Genomic DNA, 20615 nt, shown 5'->3' on the forward strand with positions numbered 1-20615 from the left:
TCTGTCCATGGGATTCTCCAGGCAAGAATACTGGAGTGGATTGCCAGGAGATCTCCTCCAGGAGATCTTTCCCACCCAGGGACTGAACCTGCATCTCTTGTGTCTCCTGCATTGGCAGGTGGATTTTTTTTTTTTTTTTTTTTTTTACCACTAGCGCCACTTGGGAAGCCCTGGACCACCACAAGGGAAATCCCATGTGTGTGTGTGTGTGTGTGTGTGTGTGTAATCTCTTATTGAGACACATTAAGCTCTTTCACAACTCAGTTTCATATGCTGTGGCCTTTGTGTGCCCACACTGGTTAACCTTCAGTGTAACCAGATACTGATTAGAAGACGGGACAGTGCACATCATCTCATTCCACACTTCTGAGGGAAACTTTCAACTTTTCACCATTAAGTATAATGTTTGTGGTAGGATTGTTTTAGATACCCTGCATCCGGTTAAGGAGGTTTCCTTCTTTTTGTAGTTGCAAAGAATTTACTGTTTTATCATGAGTGGCTGTTGAATTTCAGTGAATGTTTTACTGCGTTTATTTGGTATCATAAATTCTCTCCTTCAGTCAATTGTTGATGTATTTTCTACTGTTACACTGGGCTTCCCAGGTGGCGCTAGCAGTAAAGAACCCACCTGCCAAAGCAAGAGATGTAAGAGATGCAGGTTTGATCCCTGGGTCAGGAAGATCTGGAGGAGGGTATGGTGACCCACTCCAGTGTTCTTGTCAGACGTGACCGGAGCCACCGAGCACCACCGTCACACTAACTTTTTATTTCCTAGATAAGCTCAGTGTGATATCTTCATATGTTACCCTCTTTCAGTGTATATTTCGGGATTCAATCTACTAATATTTTGTTTAGCTCATGGCCTGATAATTGATAATCTGTGCAGTGGCCCAGTGGGAGCACTTTGTGGAGATGTGACCAAAAACAACCTGATAATTAGAAGCAAAGTTTGATTTCCCCTTCTGGTCTGGGATCAGGGGTTCTGAATAGATGTTGACTGAGGATTGAGTGTGGATGTCTTAAGCTCTGTAATACTACAGGCAAATGAAAGCTTCATTGTCAACCCCTTTTATATTCAGTACAAAGTTTAGTACATATTCAGTCCCCAAACCGAAACAGATCTTGTTGCTTAATTCAAAAGTTTTAATTGTAGTGAGATAAAAACCTAATATGTGCAAGTAAATCTTTTTAATGTCTAGTTTGCTAGCTCACCTTACATAAAAAATAATGAGCAAAAAGAAAATTCCCACAGACCCCCAAAACACCTCTACAGAAAACTTTTCTACACTAATTCCACGTATGACATTGATTCTTTCTCTTTGCTTAGACCTAGATTGGTGAGGATGGTCTTCTCCAGTTCCAAATAACTCTCGTAGTCCATTTTCAATTCAGCATCCAATTGTTCTTTTGACTTCTGAAACGTTTTCTAGGGGGGGAAAAGCAAGTCATTTGTATAGAACTCTGACAGCTAGAGATACCAAAGGCTGGAGGAGGCTATTTCCTTTTAAGATTTTGATGTGGACTTTTTAAAGCCCTTATTGAAGTTGTCACAATGTTGCTTTTATGTTTTGGTTTTCTGGCTGTGAGGCACGTGGGATCTAGCTCCCCAACCAGAGATAGAACCCCACACCTCCCTCCATTGGAAGGCAAAGTCTTAACCACTGGACCACCAGGGAAGTCCCGTGGAAGGAACTTCTGTTATTTCTGAAGGGCTGGACTGGCTGCTGTTCTCCAGAAGGGCTTTGTGGGGCAGGGGGCAGGAGGGCATCTCTTGTATAGTCAGGGAGAGGGGCTGCTGACCCTGAATAGGAGGGGCACAGATCAGCAGAGTAGTGTGTGCAGTCTCAAGGTATCTCCTAGTGGTGGAGCTGATCAAATTTTGTGATGGACTGGATGTGGGCTCTCAGGGGCAGAGGGAATCCAGGCTAGCCTATGAGCTCCTGCCACCGGTAGAGGGAAGAGCATGCTGAGAGGGGAGGGGAAAAACAACAGAGCATTTATTCAGCTAATTTACCCAACACCACTTGCTGAATAATCTGAGTCATCTGTTTTGTTCTTTGATCTGTCAATGTTTGCATGAGTACTGTTCTGGTTTAATTAGTATTTTAATTTAAATTAATTAATTAAAGTTATTGTATCTGCTAGGGCAGTCATTATGATTTTTAAGATTTTGTTTCTTCTCATCTGTGTCTCCTTTCAGATGAACTTACGATTACTTCATATTGGTATGTCGTCCTGTGATTTTTTAAAAAATAATCTTATTTATTTCTTTTTGGCTGTGCTGGGTCTTCATTGCTACACAGGTTTTTCTCTGCTTTGTGGCAAGTGGGTGCTATTTTCTATCATGGTGGCTTCTCTTGTCGCAGAGCACGGGCTCGAGGGCACATGGGCCTCAGTAGTTGTGGTGTGTGGGCTCAGTGGTTGTGGCACTGGGGCTCTAGAGCACAGGCTCCATAGTTGTGGTGCAGGGCTCAGTCGCTCTGTGACATGTGGGATCTTCCCAGAGCAGGGGTCGTGCCCGTGGCTCCTGCATTGGCCGGCGGACTCTACCACTGAGCCCCCACAGGATCCCCCTGTGTTGGTTCTGTTTCTCCTCCTCTTGCCCTCTCCCCACCCTAATGTCTTCCTGTGCCTTCTGGTCTCTTGTCACAAAACTCTGTCTTTGAGGATTCTATCGAGGGCACCACCACCATATTTTATTCTAGTTTCCTGAGAATCATTTGCAAGAGGCATTTTCTTCTTTTCAGCATTCACCATGCCTGAAGTTCCTTTCATCCCCTGCTGTATTTGTGCTTTATGTTTGCTTTTTCCCTTTCTTAATATCTCTGCTTCCTCAGATTCCTCATGTCTAATCACTGTAACCACATTATACCACTGAGAGTATTAAATGAATTATTAAACATGGCAGGTCCTCAGACTGGTACATGGCACACAGTAAGCACTTAATAGGTGTTAACTACAATAACCAGTTCACAAAAAGAGCAGGACTTGATAGGGTGAGAGTAGAAAGATGTTATTCTCCTAACTTTTGTCCTTTGCCACGTTCGTGACAGATTCCGTAGCATTTCCTACCACTTTTAGATATTAGGAATAGTGTCATTTTCAGATTATTTGAAATCCAGCCCAGCGCAGTATGTAAGTGAAGAACTGCAATGCCCCCTGCGCACTTCCATTGGTCGCCTCCACAGGTTGCCTCACTCCGTTAAGAAAGTCCTTTGAGGCATCTGATTTGAGCCCAGCCACTTTCAAGTTTCCACCTGACCCCAGGACAACTCACCCCCTCATTCTGCCATCAGTACAAGTTCTTTGCTCACTGGTCCTCTCTCCACTAGTCTGTCAGAGCTGTTCAAGCCAACCTCTTGCTTGCAGACTTTCCAGCCATAGGAGTCAGGTCCCTGTCCCTGGGTTTCCTATATTCCCCCTGGACAGTCTGCTCTGGTCCCTTGGCAGTTTCTGGCCCTTGGATTTCTGTGGCTCAGCGAGCCTCCTGCCAGGGGTATGAGGCCAACTGTCCATCCTCACCAGCAAGCTGTCTCCAGCAATGCTTCCCTTGAAGGGAAGGTGGTATTGCAGGAGTAGGAATGGGGAATACACAGCCCTCCAATGCTTCTCTCCAAAAAAAAAAAAAAATTCTCTCTTCCAACCTCTTTCCTCATAGCTCTTGCCTCCCTTGTGCAGCCTGGAGTGTGGGTCATTGACTAAGGGCTGCAGAATTGTTTTGAATTCTGAATGAATCACATGGAAACTACTGCTTGTTTTCTGCTTTGGGCCTCCAGCTGAAATTCCAGTTAAGAAAATTCCCATTTTGTGTGCTGTTAGAGCTGTAATTACTATTATTTTTCAATAAGTGAGTGGTATCCAGATTCAATGTTTGCAAAGAAATGGGTATATGATTACCCTCATATCTGTGGGTTGAAGTGCATAGCCTAATCTCTGCCAGCTGAGGGGGGGCACTCAAGAAGACTGGCCTTGCTGGATGGATGTGTGATTATCTCCTGCCCTCTGTAATAATACTAATAGTGGACACATTAGCACTTCCCATCTGTCACTTACTGGCTAAGTGCTGTAAATATTTAACTCATTTAATCCCCACGGCAATTGTCTGAGGCTGTTACAGTTTGTTCCCATGTCTCCTATCATCAGCCATTGCTTGTAAGGAGATACTTCTGATGAACATTTAGCTGTTTTTCCTTGGTGACTCTATTCATGTTCTAAATGTAACAGAGGAGCCCCTTTAAATGTACTCATTTATCCACAGTCTAGTTCCAGAGAAAACTTGAGACGTGGAAGCTCTACTTTGAGGAGGGTACAATGCCAGATGGAAATGAAGTTACCACAAGGAGGTGGAAAAGTTTTGGAAACTCAGTTCCAAGATATGATTATTACAATATTCAAGTGTTTTAAAAGTACTTCCCATGTAAATTATTATTATCTTATATGGATAATTAGCTGTCACTATGCTATTTAAACACTCCTAGGGGCTTCCCTGGTGGTTCAGTGGTAAAGAATCTTCCAGCCAATGCAGGAGACAGGGGTTCATCCCTAGTCCAGGAAGATCCCACATGCTGCGGAGCAACTAAACCTGTGTGCCACATCCATTGAGCCTGCGCTCTAGAGCCCAGGAACCGCAACTATTGAAGCCCTGGTGCCCTAGAGCCTATGCTCCACAACAAGAGAAGCCGCTGCAATGAGAAGCCCGCACACTGCAACCGGAGAGTAGCCCCTGCTCTCTGCAACTAGAGAAAAGCCAAAGCAACAGTGAAGACCCAGCATAGCGCTCCCCAAATTTTTCAATAAATAAATAAAGTAAAAATATAAAAAATAAGTAAGTAAACACTCCGAGTAATTGCGGATGATTGCTGGTGTTGGAAAAGGTGGCAGGTAATCTCCCATGGCAGAAGTTCATCCAATGTTTGTGATCATGTAAAAGAACAGACCAAGACCATTTTTTTTGTAGTAAACAAGGTCAATTAATTGGCTTTTTTTATATCTCATCACCACTAAACAATGTTTTGAAATGATGCTTCATCTGCTTTTGTTACACTAATTTGTATCTAACAGTATGATAATGTTAATCTATTTGCTAATGCAATACATGAAAATATTTCCATATGTTTGTGTTTTTAATTGAGACCTAGGGTCTCACGTGAGTAATTACATTGGGGGAGGCTATACATTTGGCTATAAGGAAACAGCAGGCAGTGATGAAATTGTTGTTGCCAAAAGGGCAAGGAAGGGAATGAGCAAGAGAAAAGCAGAAATATGGACTGAGATGACCTCAAGTGAGAAAGAAAGAAGAGCTGAATTCACAGACTGTTTAAAGACCCCAATTCCATTGGTCAAGGGAAGACCAACAAAGTAAATCACATCAGAGAGGTTGAGAAAGAGGAGGGCGAGGGCTTCAGAGTTTTAGGTTCCTTTTTGGTAGAGTTTAAGAAGGATGTGTCCTACACCAAATTATCCTCAATCGCAAATTTCACAGTTCTAGTCTATTACAGTAAAATTTGTATCTATTCGTTCATCTGTCTCTATATACTGTACTGTGCTGTGCTGTGCTGTGCTAAAATGCTTCAGTCGTGTCTGAATCTTTGTGACCCTATGGACCATAGCCCACTAGGAGACCGTAGCACACCAAGAATACTAGAGAGGCTTGCCACGCCCTCTTGCAGGGGATCTTCCAGACTCAGGGATAGAGCCCATGTCCCTTACCTCCCCTGCACTGGCAGGTGGGTTCTGAGCCCCAGTGGCTCAGGGGAAAAAATCCACCTGCAATTCAGGAGACTCAGGAGATGAAGGTTCAATCTCTGGGTTGGGAAGATCCCCTGGAGGAGGAAATGACAACCCACTCCAGTATTCTTGCCTGGAGAATCCCATGGACAGAGAGACCTGGTGGGCTACACAGTCCATGGGGTTGCTAAGAGTCGGATGGGACTAAGCAACAACTAGTAGCTATTATGCCCTCTAGATACTAGCTCCCACTTAATGACAGTTTATTATTTGTCAGGTTACCTAACTGAAATACTCACAGTAATCTTAAAAGGTTGTTACTAGTATTCCCATTTTAAAAACAAGAGAACCAAAACTCAGCAAAGATGCAAACCTTGCTCTAGATCTCATGGCTAGCAAGTGGTAGACATGCGATGTGAGTCCACATGTCCTAATTCATATTCCACTCTTTTTTACACTATTTTAATGCATTATTCATTAAATATTAAGTTTCTATGAAATGAAAGCATTCAAATTTTGAAACTCTGTATCCATATTGGTATTTAGATACCACCTAATCTAAAGCTTCCCTGGTGGCTCAGAGGTTAAAGCATCTGCCTCCAATGCGGGAGACCCGGGTTCGATCCCTGGATCGGGAAGATCCCTTGGAGAAGGAAACGGCAACCTACTCCAGTATTCTTGCCTGGAGAATCCCATGGACGGAGGAGCCTGGTAAGCTACAGTCCACGGGTCGCAAAGAGTTGGACACGACTGAGCGACTTCACTTCACTTCACTTCACTTTAATCTAAAGGACTTGAAATATAGAAAATTTCAGAATCTAAATTGGATAGAATCTCACTAGGTGTCCAATTGGTAGTTTGACTCACACTAAGCTAGGAAATCAGAGAACTGCCCTCTTGACTCTCATGAGAAGAAGAGAAGAATGTGAAAAGGCATATTTTTTCTTTTGAATCTGTGGACTAAGCCAAACAAATATAATCCTACTAGTGTTAGAGGAAAGCAATTTTGGTTTCTGAAATTTAACTTACAACTTTTTTCTTCTCCAGTTCCAGCTCCATTTCTCTCTTTTCCTGTTCACGAATTTTTCTGCGCTGTTCTACATATTCCAGATGTTTGACTTCTCTTTCAAAGTAGTGGCTTATACTTGATACCTGTTAGAAATACAGGCCCATGAGAGGGGGGCTCACACAGAAGCCTCCATGTTCTTGACAAGGCTCTGGAAGAACGTCTGCTGCTTTTAAGTTATTAGCTAGATTGCCTGCTTTGGGATAAGGCCCAAAGCCCACTACCAGAGGAGCTAATTCGTGGGCCACTGGGCTAAGGTTTAGGGACCTGCGAATTGGGGGATGGCAGAAAAGGAGTGGGATTGGAAGGAGAGGGCTGCAAAAAATTGCAATTTTATAAGAGAAATATCCTTGGATGCCTCTTTTCCCTCCTTTTTCTCCTTCTCACTTTCAAGGCTGAGGGAAGTTTTGCATTATCAAACTTGGAAAACCCAGACGAGGATGTCAGTGGAAACCCTAAAGGGGCTGGAAGCAGAGTTGAGTTCCTGGTCCCCTGAAGAGCTTAGCGTGTGTGGGCAGAAGAATAGAAGCAGGGAAGGCATCATAGACCTTGGACGAGGTGACCAAAGAAGGAAGAGTTTTTTGCCTGCAAGTAACTAGGTTGACGTTGTTGGAACTTGCAACAGATTGCAATCTATATATTTAATGTTTACTGTATCCATATTTATGTACTATTTATTGATATTCTTTTTATAAAATAACTATTAACACTGCTTGAAACGAAACCCCTGGATGCAATGTATGGAGAAGCAGAACACTGCCACTTCAGACCTGCTGCCTGCAGTACACCAAGCTGGGGAAGGATGGATGGAGGCTGGCAATGGAGAGATGCAAAAAATGTCAGCTGGGTCCTCTGGGAAGGGTATCACCAAAATAAAGTCCCATGCTTGGGTTAAAATCTGAAAATAACTTCCTATGATTATGAATCCCCAAATCAATTCTTCTCTGAATCTGGGCTTCATTTACTTGGCCTTTCTTTCATTGCATGCTTTTTTCCCCCTCTAGCTTTAAGTCATTTATCTCATACAACAGGAATACATCCCCTCATTATTTTATTTTATATTGGAGCATAGCTGATTAACAATGTTGTGTTACTTTCAGATGCATAGCAAAGTGATTTAGCTACACGTATACATATATCTATTCTTTTTCAAATTCTTTTCCCATTTAGGTTAACATCCCCTTATTTTTGACTGCATGATTCTTTTATATTCTTACAGAGCAAAAATGCTGTCATTTCTGAACATATGTCTAAAACATGTCTCAGCAGTATCTGATCACATAAATCCTCAAAGCCAAAAGTTACTAACCTCATTGCTTGAAGGGTGACTTAATGTCCAAGGAATTTCCAATATATGCAGTGTTCCATAATAATCAGCTATGGCTATAAATTGCTGCTTAGCTAAAAGTTTCAAAAAACGGAGAGAAAAAACAGCTCTGCAATCAGAAAGTCATCTTAGAGGTTAAACACATACTGCATTTTTGCTTTGTGATCTCCCAAAGGGCCTGTTGTGGTTACAATAATCTTGGCATCTTCATCAGACCTTCATGACTGGAGATCATAATAACACATGAAAGACATTTTTCCAGTTGGTGAAATGAAGGCTGAGACCTTGAGCCTTTCTCAGCCACCCTGCTCATCCCCAATCATGTTTTCTTAGCCTCTACTTAAGGACTGTGACTCCCAGGTGAGGTTGACCCTCTCTGACTGGATCCATGGCAGATTTGAGAAGGAAGCGGGTACAATACATGGAAGATTTTCACAGAAAAATCATGATGCCGATTTTCACCAAAGACAGTAAGGGCTAAAGGATGCCATTATCCAGATGAATTTCAAATACAGCCATAACCAGTTTTCTTATTACAGAAACAAATCGCTCCTTTTGGTCATTTTAAATGGGTATAAAACACAAGCATATTTGAGAATTTTAATTTCTTATCTAAACTTTTTTCTCCTCCTTTTCAGAAGGTCTGGTTCACATTGCTAAATCCTAGAATCGTAATCCCTTTAGGTATGCAAAAGCAATGTTTTGCAGCAAATATGGGAAAACACATTTTTGTGACATATACAGTCAAGTAAGTAGCCAGACTCTGACACTCTAGAAATCCTGAAGACTGTGTTTCTAAACCTCATGTTTTTTCTGAGAAAATGACAATTTTATGCCCATGCATCTCTGGAAACAAAGGGAAACTTCTTTTAAATGAGGCAAATATATACTTAGTCTGGGTAGAAAGTATTACTTGGGTGAAATGGAGAAACTGAGATAAAGGATATAAATTACTTTTCTATCGACATGTTCTTGAATTTCTACTTGCTCTGTTATACATTATTTTTTCCTCACAGTTAGTTCAAAAGTTATGGTTTAAACAGATATATGACCTCACAGAGTCATTGAGATTTCATGAAAAGAACTGCTTGATACTGTCCAGGGGAAAGCCATAAAAGTGATAAAATATTGAACATTTGTGACATAACAAAAGATTAAAGATACAGAACTTATTCTATTTGAAAAAGAAGCAGCAAAAGGTAGCAAGGATTTAGGGTTCACCCTGTGATTTAGGGACCCAGAGAGGGTGACAAGCATGCTTTTCATTGCTTGGTTCAAAATCAGCCCCTGCTTGACATACTAAAATGTGTCTCAGAAATAACTGATGAAGAAACTAGTGAAACTCAGGTTGTAACCAAAATTTGAGTAGAAGAAGGAAGGGAAAGGAAGTGCAGTGATGGGAAGGGAGGAGGTGGCATGGGGAGAAAAAACTTGAGAAGCAACATCAGAGGCTTTCCAGATGAATGTCAAAATGTCCCAGGCCCAAAAAATGCAAAATGACTTTGCTCCTTTAATCAGAGTTAACATACCAGAAAAGGTCCAGGGTTTGATGTACATGATCATAGTTATACAGATGTTTTGGGACTGGGCTGGTTCATGAGTTTTCTCAAGAAGGTCCCAGATATCGATGTATCCATCTTCTCGGCCAATATAGAAGACTCCAGGCCTGGTCAGGGACCAGTGCCCTGAGGTGTACCTTTTTGGTGCACAGCATGACTGAAGGAGGGGTCCGGTCTAAAATTAAAAACAAAAGTTTTTGTTATTATCTGAGGGATATTCACAAGGTTTTTTTTGTTTTTAAAATAAAACTCAGATGGCTATGATCATATAACAGCAGAATTATGCCTACTCAGAAGTCTTTGTTTTCCTTATAGGGTTTTTATATATGTTGGCTCTTTTCTTTCTTGTATATTTTTATAGCCTTTTTTCCCCTTATTTTAGTGACTTTTTAGAAATGATCCAATTTTCTAATTGAGCTATTGGTGGTTCTAATTCAACTGTTCCTAAAGCCCATTGCTATTTGTTTGGAGACTGGTGGACACTGGATGAGTAAAGATTCTAAGATTATAAATTTTGCTTATATCTTTATTTTCTTGTCAGGTGCCTACTCACCTTGGAAAGAGCTCTGGTGTTCAGGAAAAGGGATGAACAGTCAGTTCTGTGAGCTGCATCCAGTGGTTTATGAATATTTTGGGGGAGAGATTTTGGACCACCAATGCAGCATAATAAGATCATTTCTCTTCTCTGCTGTGGGGTACTTTGCCTTCTTCGGGAGGTTTTCATAGAGACAGAAGATCAAAATGCATTCTCTTCCCACCATCATGCTCTACCTGGCAACCAGGTGGATCCCTTCACCTACTTATATCTTCTGGGACTAACCTAAGCTATGGAGCTGCCTCCTACCCTCCCAAACATGCAAACAAAGGCTTCTTGTGGGGAACAAACATCACTAATTCATGGACTCCTTACAGGAGACACTGCAATCTGTTCTTGCTCAGTTACTTCGGTTCTGTGGCTAACCAGGTTCTTGACCCCTGCAGTCTTTGGACAATCTTGGCTTAATTTCTTTTTTCTTTAACTGAAAAACTAATACTTGCTTGTTGTAAAGACAAAAAAAAAATCATACCAAAGTACATTGGTATGAAGTAGAAGTCCTTTCCTGGAAGGACACTTAAGGAGATCCCAACTTTTTTCAATGACAAAAAGTACATATATATATATCACATACATATATATATCTGTGTGTATATATATATATCACATACATATATATGTATATATACATATATATCATACACAATTTTTTTGAGTATTCATGTAAGTTAGACTCCCAGAAATAAAAGGGAAACGTGTTAGCTCAAAGAATATATATATTACAGATATGAAACTCATATATATATATATACTTTTTTTTTTTTTCCAGATTTTGATAATTCTCTTAAGTAGCTCATGAAAGGGACACAGCATACTGATTTTCCCACACTCCCGCTTCACTCAATTTTACCAATCTTTCTAGGTTTTGGCAGTTTAGCTTCTGACTATCTGGATCCAGGCCCTGTCCTAAATCCTGACCACAAGATTCTTGTCACAGCCTCACCCTGACCTCTGCATGTCTCTGACTGCCTGGTGATGGATCCCTTAGATTTCTTACTCCCACTTTCTGGTGACAAGTTGCCTGGTGCAGGAGCAAAGATGATAGACCCATTGCTTCTCTTAGGGCTTCTTTGGGCTTCATACAGTAATCAGTATACCATCTTGTATTTTAGGGGGAGGGGAAAAACATAAACCAAGTGAACAGCTCACAACATATATTTAGAAGACAATACTGGTTTCAGAGAACAAAAGACTTGTAAATGTTTCCTGCCCTCAGGGAAGAAAAGCAAATGGTTGTGTTTTCCAAAGGCTTGTATTGGTTCTGCTGACAGGCTGGGGCCCCAGGCCATCTGTTCCAATATTTCTAAAAAGCGTCCCAAAGGCATTGTTATGTCAGAACAGTCTGTTGTTCCTATTGTTTTTCTCAATAATAAAGGACCACACACCTACTCCTCCATTTTGCAGGCAACTTACCATAATACCTTCTTTCCAGATGGCTACGTTCCAACCCCCAACAGTGAGGATAATGTCCTTGTAGAAAGGTGACCTCTGAACGGTGTGGACAGCTCCATCATGGACTGTGTAGAGGCTCACAGGCTTCTTTGCTGTTGGAGTGGAAAAGGCCATTTCATCTTTCATAACACTGTTTACATTCCTACAATGAAGAATGGGCAGATCTCCCATGGACAGATATGTCCTGATTAATGAGGTCTGATAGTGGAGAACCAGAGGTCAGTTGGGGTGAATCAATCTGTCAAGGAACAGCTCCTCCTCTTTTTATGGAAAAGTCCAGGGAAATTCCCATCGAAGCCACTTTGCAGGCTCAAAGGAACACTTTTCATTCTTATTCATTTACTCATTTATTAATCCATCACTTAGTCAGTGTTATAGATTGTTAGTCAATAAATATTTGTGGATTGTTTGTAAGTACCAGCTACCATGGATGGCTGGGTAAAAAATGGTTAATAAACAAATATGATCTGCCCTTTCAGAACTTAAAATCCAGTGGAAAGACAGATACTCCACAAACAAATCCCAAGGTATATAATAAGAAAATGTGAAATGTATTATGAAGGAAAAAAATATCACAAGAAAAAATAACAAGGGACATTTTGAAAGGATTCTCTGAAGGTGAGTCATTTAGGCCTGAGTTTGGCACGGGAAGATTTTGGTGTGGAGTAAATGGCACCCCACTCCAGTACTCTTGCCTGGAAAATCCCATGAACAGAGGAGCCTGGTAGGCTGCAGTCCATGGGGTTGGACACGACTGAGCGGCTTCACTTTCCCTTTTTACTTTCATGCATTGGAGAAGGAAATGGCAACCCACTCCAGTGTTCTTGCCTGGAGAATCCCAGGAATTGCAGAGCCTGGTGGGCTGCCATCTATGGGGTGGCACAGAGTTGGACACGACTGAAGCGACTTAGCAGCATCAGTAGCAGCATTCCAGACAGAAGGAATAATACACAACAGAGTCCTGGGAAGTGTTTAGAGTATCTGTAATTTTGAGGAAGGCAATAGGACTGGAGTCTGATAATCCAGAAAGTGAAGAGGAACTAAAGAGCCTCTTGATGAAGGTGAAAGAGGAGAATGAACAAGCTGGCTTAAAACTTAACATTCAAAAAATGGAGATTATGGCATTCAGTCCCATCACTTCATGGCAAATAGATGGGGAAAAAATGGAAACAGTGACAGACTTTCTCTTGCGCTACAAAATCACTGTGGACAATGACTGTGGCTATGAAATTAAAAGACGCTTGCTCCTTGGAAGGAAAGCTATGACAAACATAGACAGTGTATTAAAAAACAGAGACATCACTTTGCTGACAAAGGTCTGTATCATCAAAGCTATGATTTTTCCATTAGTCATGTACAGATATGAGAGTTGGACTATAAAGAAGGCTGAACGCTGAAGAATTGATGCTTTCAAACTGTGGTGCTGGAGAAGACTTTTGAGAGTCCCTTAGACAGCAAGGAGATCAAACCAGTCAGTCCTAAAGGAAATCAATCTGAATATTTGTTGGAAGGACTGATACTGAAGCTGAAGCTCCAGTACTTTGGCCAACTGATGCAAAGAGCTGACTCACAGAAAAGACTGATGCTAGGAAAGATTGAAAGCAGGAGGAGAAGAGGGTGTCAGAGGATGAGATGGTTGGATGGCATCACCAACTCATTGAATATGAGTTTGAGCGAACTCCAAGAGATACTGAAGAATAGGGAAGCCTGGCGTGTTACAGTCCAGGGGGTCACAAAGAGTTGGAGACAACTGAGTAACTGAACAACAACAACTGATAATCCCAGAGTGAAACATAGGAAACAAATGAAGACCTGGTGAGTCCAGGTGCTGCAGAGCCTTATTAGGAAAAGCATTTAGATTACATTCTAAGTATAATGTGATTTAATGAGTCCTTTAGGGCTAGAAGACGATCTGATTGATATATGAAACGATTCTCTGACTGCTGTGGGAAGAATAGATCAGAGGAGATAAAAGCAAAGAAGGAACACTATGGGAGGTGGTTGCTGCAGTTATGGTGAGAAAGGATGGTGACTTGAATGAAGATGCAAGGGAGGAGTGGATAATCAAGAAATATTTGTGAGCTAGAGTTGACATGCGGGGTGAAAGAGATGAAGTGCTGAGAATGACAGCCAGGTTTCTGGTAAGAGCAACAGGCTCATTGTACCTTCCATTTATCGCCACTGGGAAGACCAGAGGATGAGCTGGTTTGGATATTAAAATGATGACCTCCCCTTTGTCTCTGTCCTGGGCACCAGGGTACTCCTGCTCCCCTAGTTTGTCTACTCTGCTGTGGCTTGGTTTCCTCTCCCCTGGCCTGGCTTTGGTGTGGGCTGCTCTTCTCGCCTTGCTGCCCACACCCACAAGTCCCAGGGATGGCCCTAAAAATATGTGCCTGTCTAGGTCAAACTACACCGTGTGTCTACTTTGTACTAAAACCACCAACTTACTCTGAATCTCAACATATTAATAGCTATGTGAAGGTTTGATTTTTTTTTCTCAGAACACCAACATAACATTAAGCAGAAAAAAGAGCCACCATAATCTTTCCAAAAGATGATACAATGTTAAAGAGATTTTTGTCCACCCATGTTCACAGAAGCATTATTTGCAATACTGAAAAGGTAGAAGCAATCCAAATGTCCATTAATGGATGAATGGATAAGCAGAATATGGTATACCCATACAATGGAGTATTATTCATCCTTTAAAAGCAAGGGAATTCTGACATATGCTGCAACATGAATGAAAATTGAGTATATTATTTTAAGGGAAATAAGCCAGTCACAAAGAGGCAAATACTGTATGATTCCACTGACATGAGGTACTTATGACAGTCACATTCATAGGGATAGAAAGCATAAAGTTGGTGGCCAGGGGCTGAGAGGAAAGGAGTGGGAGCTACTGTTTAACCAGAACAGAGTTTCAGTTTCACAAGGTGAAAAGAGTTCTGGAGACTAGTTGCACAACAGTGTAAATATACTTGACACCATGGAACTATACTTAAAAAATGGTTAACGTGTTAAATTTCTTGTTTATGTATATTTTTATCTCAACTTAAAAATTATTTTAAAAACCTTATAAAGTATAAATTTAACTGTAGCTCTTCTAAGTTAAAAACAAACAAACAAAAAGGCCAATTTTCCTCTAACCAAAGCTCCATTTTGAAGATAGCAGAGAAGACTTATTTCTAAGGCCATCTTGAAGTGATCTGGAAGATTCCTGGGAAGGCAGGAGATCCCTGGAAACCAGCAGCTTTCTTCTTGCTGATGCTGTATTTCTCAGATCCTGGTTTTGTCCTTGTTGAGCTGGATTTCCTATACCATCTCACTCTATGAACAGGGCTATCCAGGAGTCTAGAAGCCCTCTGCAACATTTAATGATCATCAGTGATAGGAATATAGATAACCATCAAGACTGGTGCTTTAACATGTTGAATGTTCTCAGCCCATATAACTTTTCCTTCCTTTTGTCCTTTGAAAGACTTTAGTGCCATTCAGCAGTAAATGGAGCTATCCTTAAGTTATTCAATGAAATGCCAGAGCCCCCAGTCAGATAAGAAACTTAAACAAACAAAACAGTAGTTCCCAGAGTCATTATTGAAAGGATTTAGCATCCTGATGTGGTTAAGAGCACAGACAGCCTGGGTTCAAATCCACAGTGCTGCTGTGAAGATTAAATGAGTTAATCCATGGAAAGTACTGGGAAGAGTGCCTGACACATGACACCTGCCAACTTGTGAGTTGAGTACATGAGATGATTATGTCAACTGTCATCATCATCAAATATATCAGCCTGTATTTCTTGGGTCATCTGGAAGCCTTGTTTGATTATGACTTCTTCATTACACATAGTTCAGGTAGAGTAATCCATCTTTCAGAAGTTTCTTCTTAGAAGAAGAAACTCTCCTTCTTGCCTTGCACATTTGAACTTGGGGCAGATCAAGAGAAAACGGGTCCTAGTAATTGCCTCATCTTTACTCAGGAAATGTCCATGCTGTTTATGAATGCCATTGTGCTGGTAACGCCCAAGGAAAACACTGCCAGTTCACAGAATGTAAGTAAGCCGTACAATTTACAGTTCAGCACCTCTACACATTGACAGTCCCTGAACTTCAACCATTATCCAATGGGAATAAGTGTCCTTTGACTTTCCATGTTACAAAATCCTTGATTGGTAATTTTTAAAGTATTAAAGTAAGAAGATGATTTTAAAATGCCCTTTAAGTAGGTGGTTAGAGCTATTTCTCTCTCTCTCTCTTTTTTTTTTGGAATGAACTAAATGCCAAGAAATTAAAAGCAATTTCTCTTTTACTTTTCCACTCATATCCCACTGGTCACAAAGCCCTGGCATGTTTATCTCTAAATCTCTCCCTCTTGAATCTCCTCTTCTGTCCATCCTCATCACCCTGCCTGCACATCAGTCCTCTCCATTCCTCATCTATGCTATTGCAACTGGTCATCCTGCTTCCATTGTAAGGCCCACCAATAAATTAATCCAACCCCTGCTCTCCTGACAGACTGGTTTTCTGATCATATCAATGGTACTAGGATGAGGTCCATGGCTTAGTGAGGCACTCAAGGCTCTTTGCCATCTGGACCCGAATGTCCTTCCTGGAGCCTTTCCTGCTGCTGTAGTCCTCTCTACTGCTATGCTTTGGCCAGGAGGTCTCCCTGATTCCTACTTGTTCACTGCTCTTTTGAGCTTCTGTGTTTTTGCATTTGTTCCTCTTTCTACCTGGAATATCTTTCTCCATCTGAAAATTTGAAATCTACCCTTTGAAGACCCAGCTCAACTGTATCTCTCTATGGTGGAGCCTTTTCTTTTTTTTTCAAACTTTTTATTTTGTATTCTGGTATAGCCAATTAGGGCTTCCGCAGTGGCTCAGCGGTAAAGAATCTGCTTGCAATGCGGGAGATGCAGGTGATGCGGGTTTCATCCCTGGGAGCTTGGGAAGCTCCCCTGTAGGAGGAAATGGCAATCTACTCTAGTATTCTTGGCAGGAAAATTCCATGGTCAGAGGAGCCTGGCGGGCTGTGGTCCAAGGGGTCACAAGAGTCGGACACGACTGAAGCGACTGAGCGTGCATAGCCAATTAACAAGGCTGCAACAGTTTTAGTGAACAGCAAAGGGATCCAGCCATACATACACATCTATCTGTTCTCCCCCAAACTCCCTGTAGGGCCTTTTCTTAACCACCCAAGAGAGTTGGTCCCTTTGTGGGATTCCATGTCACTTTGTGTTTGCTGCCAGCCACAGCACCAGTGACAGTGTAATGTCATCATTTGTTTATGTGGCTGACTTCCAATAAATCAGCGATCTCCTTTGGGGGAGAAATTATCTTGTATATCTTTGTATCCCTAGTGCCTGGCACATAGTAGATTCTCAGTAATGATTTGATGAGTGAATGAAAGTCAGAACAAACATCAAAGAGGTATAAACATAAAGCTTTTGGTTTTTAAGTTTATTGTCACTGGCTCTGTAGATGGAATACAATTCATTTAAAATAAATAGCTCAACCTGTTTGCCATCAGTTCAGTTCAGCCACTCAGTCGTGTCTGACTCTTTGCGACCCCATGAATTGCAGCATGCCAGGCCTCCCTGTCTAGCACCAACTCCCGGAGTTCACTCAAACTCACGTCCATCGAGTCAGTTATGTCATCCAGCCATCTCATCCTCTGTCGTCCCCTTCTCCTCCTGCCCCCAATCCTTCCCAGCATCAGAGTCTTTTCCAATGAGTCAACTCTTCGCATGAAGTGGCCAAAGTACTGGAGTTTCAGCTTTAGCATCATTCCTTCCAAAGAACACCCAGGACTGATCTCCTTCAGAATGGACTGGTTGGACCTCCTTGCAGTCCAAGGGACTCTCAAGAGTCTTCTCCAACACCACAGTTCAAAAGCATCAATTCTTCAATGCTCAGCTTTCTTCACAGTCCAACTGTCACATCCATACATGACCACTGGAAAAACCATAGCCATGGGCTACCTTAAAAGCAGTTTAGGGTAAGCCTCCAAGAAAATCTGAGGCCAGGAGGAACCCATGTCCATCTGTGCACAACCAAGTCATGGTGTCACAAACTGAGTCATTGCCTCAGCTTGTATCCCAGGGGTGTGGAGGAGACTGTTATCATGTACTAATGTGCCTGGCCTGCAGCACATGCACTACTAACATTCATGAATTATTAAATAAATAGAAACATGAATCAGCTTAAAAGTAGTTGAATGTAATTCACTATGTTATATTATACTCAATATATAATGTTGAGTTCAACCTTAAATCATGGAATTGAAAATGACTGGAAAATGGGAAATCAGTCTCGGCCCTACATGCACTTGACTCTTTTTAAAGTCATATCCAATCCTCTCTCAATGCCCCACTCTTATTAATAACACATATTTAGGTCTCTAGGCAGGAGACGTGTGTAATAAAAGTAGGAATGCTTTTGTTTCCAGATGAAAATGACCACCCTGGAGGCAATGCTGATGAAGCCGATTTCGCAGGTCTAAGGCAGACACTAGCCTGCAGAACCAGACTCAGAAGTGAAGATTAAGTTTAAGGCAGAGATCTGAGCCCCAACAGCTGTCCCCTGAAGGTGGTGGCTCTGACCTCTGGACCGTAATCACTTGCACATAGGCCCATCTGCTCCAACCACCCACAGGACTGACTAGATCCCCTTCTGCAAACCAAGCCTCATTGCTTCTTCTCACTGTTCCACAGGGTTGAAGTGGTTCCAGGAGCTGCCTCTTCCTTATCTCATGGTTATTCCACACTCTGAAAAGTAGGTCAAATATATGTTCATGCCATGATAAAATCCAAAGCATTAAAGCAAGTGGTTGTAATTGTAGTGTGCCCCAAGGCTCTGAGCTTTGATGGGGAACTTTGCTTATCGGTGGTGGTGGTTTAGTCGCTAAGCCATGTCCAACCCTTGCGACCCCATGGACTGTAGCCTGCCATGCTCCTCGGTCCATGGGATTTCCCAGGCAAGAATACTGGAGTGGGTTGCCATTTCCTTCTCCAGGGGAATCTTCCCAACCCAGGGACTGAACCAGTCTCTTGCGTTTCCTGCATTTGGCAGGCGGATTCTTGAGCCAGCAGGGAAGCCTGAATCATTGACTCTGATTCTTGTTCATACCTGGGTGTGACCCTCATAACTGCCCAGAGTCTGGGCCTAGGATCAGGGGAACACATGGACACCACCAGTCCCAGCCCCTAGAGTTACTTCTCCCTTACAGTGCTGAGGTCTTCAAGATCTTGGTGAATTTAGCTTATAATTTCACCTTGACTCAGGTTTTCCACACTGCTGAGCTACTGGGTTGCTGAAGTATTGAGACAGCATTGTTGTTTTAAAATTGAATTGTCCAAGTGTCTCCATAATTTAAGCACCAACAGATTAGTGCTCCTCAAATTTTGGTGTGAAAACAAATCACCTGGAGAATTTTATCAAAATCTGTATTTAGATTCAGTAGGCCTGGGGTAGCATCCTGTTTTTCTAACAAGCTCCTAGGTGACATGGTGCAGCTTATCTGAAGCCCTCACTTCAATAGCAAGTGTAGGGTCAGAACCTCACATGCCTTCCCTCTCATAAGGCAGGCCAGGGCTCCTCGGTGCTTTGGAAAAAAGAAACAGCTTATTAATAATGGAGCAATCATCAAAACTTACTCATAGGATGAACCTAGAACATATTATACAGAGTGAAGTTGTCAGAAACAAATACTGTCTATTAATGCATATATATGGAATCTAGAAAGACAGTATGGATCAGCCTATTTGCAGCGCAGCAAAGGAGACACAGACATAGAGAACAGACTTATGGACATGGCGAGGGGCAGGAAGAAGAGGGTGGGATGTTTGGAGAGAATAACATGGAAACATGTACATTACCGTATGTAAAATAGGTAGCCAATGAGAATTTGCTGTGTGACTCTTTAACAACCTAGAGGAGAGGTATGGGGAGGGAGGTGGGAGGGAGGTTCAAGAAGGAAGGGACATAGGTATACCTATGGCTGATTCATGTTGATGTTTGGCAGAAACCAACACAATATTGTTGACCAATTATCTTTCAACTAAAAATAAATGAATTGAATTATCGACAAATAATAGGAAGCATAGAAATAATAAAGAAGGAAAAAACCTCACCCATAAATCGGCCAGTTTCAGGGTCTCTTTCCATTTTCCAATCTGTGTATATCACTTCACCTTCCTAAAAACATGACAGGTTCCCGATGAGTACACTGACAACTTAAGAGACAGATAACCTCACATTCATGTGCTAAGACTGATTGCAACCCAAACACAAAGCAACAGGTTGATTTAATCAAATGACAGTTGGGTGCAGTGAGGGTGACGGGGGAAGGTTCAAAAATGATTACTTGATTTTATACTAAACAAGCAAATGAATTTGTTGAGTTTTTATCTGCACACAGTGATTGGGAGAACACAGGCAATTATGAAAATAATCTAGCCACACAAAGTTCAACTGCTGGATTTCCAGAGTCTGTTGTTAACAGAAAATTGTCCCAATGGATGGAAAGCTCCAGAAGGGGAGGGATCTCATCTGGTTCATTCAGTGATTTGTTCTCAGCATGTTACAAAAAAATCATGCAATAAGAGAGAAAGAGGAAATATGTATTCATCATATAGTACTCATCATCTTTGAATGCTGAGAACAGGAAACAGAGTTCCAACCAAACAACATAACAAGTAATATATATTCCAGTTCTATTTATGGCCATTTTAAGGAGAAGAGAAGACAAAGGAACCTGGTATAGGCAGAAATTACCACTCAGAGGAGAAAGACAGAGAGAACCAGTGAATGACAGAGATGGGGAGAGGTTTAGAGAAAAAATTTAGTCTCATGCCACCATCCTATAGATGTAAAACCCAGACATAAT

General features: G+C 41.7%; 1 protein-coding gene across 1 annotated transcript in view; it reads right to left on the bottom strand.

The window, feature by feature from the left end:
• Positions 1–254: 254 nt before the first annotated feature.
• The window catches only part of DNAI3 (dynein axonemal intermediate chain 3), an 85235-nt gene continuing 64874 nt past the window's right edge, over positions 255–20615 (bottom strand). Inside the window, exons 18-23 of the mRNA XM_006047532.4 lie at positions 19861–19924; positions 11688–11818; positions 9650–9854; positions 8103–8194; positions 6757–6879; positions 255–1426 (exon numbers count right to left, since the gene is read on the bottom strand). Coding sequence (XP_006047594.2) covers positions 1283–1426; positions 6757–6879; positions 8103–8194; positions 9650–9854; positions 11688–11818; positions 19861–19924 — 759 coding nt within the window. The 3' untranslated portion in view covers positions 255–1282. The remainder of the gene's footprint in view (positions 1427–6756; positions 6880–8102; positions 8195–9649; positions 9855–11687; positions 11819–19860; positions 19925–20615) is intronic.

The sequence above is a fragment of the Bubalus bubalis genome, chromosome 6, assembly GCF_019923935.1.
Source record: "Bubalus bubalis isolate 160015118507 breed Murrah chromosome 6, NDDB_SH_1, whole genome shotgun sequence".
NCBI classification, from domain to species: Eukaryota; Metazoa; Chordata; class Mammalia; order Artiodactyla; family Bovidae; genus Bubalus; species Bubalus bubalis.